Genomic DNA, 1810 nt, shown 5'->3' with positions numbered 1-1810 from the left:
ATTTTTTCTGTAGGGTTGGCAGGTATGCATGTGGCTGTTAAAGAAGGTTCCACTGTACTTGAAGAGATCTTCCTTACCCGAAAATCAAATGGTCGCTTTTAAGCACATGGGGACTATCCCGAAAAAGCTGTTTTGAGAAAATCAAAGGTAAAGTTTTTGCCCCTTGTTCAGTTTCTTTAAAAGACAAGGAGAGTTTTCTCTATAAAACCAAACAAATATACACAACAATGAAACCAAACTTCTCTTATAGGAAGGGCAATGCCCACTTTTGGTGCAGGCCAAGATTTCAGGAAACCTCCAAAATCTGGATTAACCCGCTCATCCTTATAGGCGACCAAACGCCCGATTATGAGATTGTAAAGATGGGACTAACCTTTGACCTTCTGAGCTTCCATTGTTTTCTTGTTTCTATATTTAGACAGTTTCTGCATTTCCTTCGCACACTGATCCTTCTGTTCCATTTCTTCGCAGAGATTTTCCAGCATGTCCATCGCTTTCTCAGCTACAGCAAAGTCTTTGCGGAGAGCATCTGCCATCCAAAAATAATGAAAGTGGAAAAAATAAAGGGAAGCGTTTACAAACAGATAAAAATAATAAATAGCATTTATGCTGCGCATTTCCATTTCGATTTTCTAAAAAACGCTCAAACCGCAGTACATTAAAAAAGACATCACATCTTAAAAATTAATCGACATGTGTGCACGTAAAACACAGTATTAAGTAATATACATTTATATATATTTTATATATATATATATATAAATATATATATGTGTCACGACACAGTGGAATCGTTTTTGGGCATGTGGAGTTATGAGTATCATCTTAAAGGTTGTTCATTTTCCTTGCTTCCGATGGAAAAAAATATCATTTATCTTGAATAGGAGTCGAGATATTTGAGATTGAAGGGTGTGGGGTCGCCTGGTTTTAGAAGTAAAATTTGTGAAAAACTGGCCGCCAAAGTTTGGTGACTTTCTTAGGTTAACAGTCTTGGTAACTGCAAATGTATATTTCTTGTGCCTTTCACCAAAGTTTTTACATAAAATCCATACATAAAAGTGTTGTTGAATGGACATATTGACATAGAAGGTGTTATCCAAAAAACAGAAATTCGAAAAAAAAGTTCCAAATTGGCCAAAAAAATGCTGATTTTTCGGAAATCATTATTTTGTCGAGTGCCTGATTTGACCAAAATGCCTCACATATATATATATGTATATGTCATCATCATTGCCTTTCTCATCCTGCACCAGGGTATAGGCCACGGACAAACACCCTCCACTTTTCTCTATCCTGGGCTAGCCTCTTGATATGTATATGTATAAAAACATTCTATGAGAAAAACAGTCTCGCAGTCAGCTTGGCAATGAGACATGTCAGGCCCTGTCTTTTTCAACAATGAGCCACCGAGGCCACCGAGGATCCATGTTTTTATTGGCACATCATACATCAAGTATGGAATCAGAGAATCCAGATAGGAAAAGAATTAAGAAGGTGAATTATTTGAACACATCGTCGGTTTTATGCACAAACCGGCTACATGCATAAACGCAAATTTTACAGGAAGGACATTACTTTTCCAATCCAATAACAGGAAGGACAAAAACTGATTATTGTTAAAACATGCTGCATAATATAGTACATTTTTATACGAAAGGTGAAGTATAAGTGTTGGGACCAAATATCCTAGATGTGTGTTAGACAGAAATGTCTGATCGGAAAAGTAAAGTAAAAGTAAAGTGTTATTTTGACCCATCAAGTCCTGCGTCCCCCCCAGACGTGTGTTAGACTGACTCATCAAATCCTGCTA

At 36.9% G+C, this 1810-nt stretch overlaps 1 protein-coding gene across 1 annotated transcript in view; it reads right to left on the bottom strand.

Annotated features, from left to right (window-relative positions):
• LOC101845885 (dysbindin protein homolog) overlaps window positions 1–1810 on the bottom strand; it is a gene marked incomplete in the record, with an annotated part of 12082 nt that overhangs the window by 5146 nt on the left and 5126 nt on the right. The window contains 1 exon segment of the mRNA XM_005109918.3: window positions 374–529. Within this exon segment, the coding sequence (XP_005109975.2) occupies window positions 374–529 (156 nt within the window).

The sequence above is a fragment of the Aplysia californica genome, unplaced genomic scaffold (assembly GCF_000002075.1).
Source record: "Aplysia californica isolate F4 #8 unplaced genomic scaffold, AplCal3.0 scaffold00830, whole genome shotgun sequence".
NCBI lineage: Eukaryota > Metazoa > Mollusca > Gastropoda > Aplysiida > Aplysiidae > Aplysia > Aplysia californica.
Note: the sequence above shows the minus strand (reverse complement) of the source record. Positions and strands in the feature narration are given on the sequence as shown.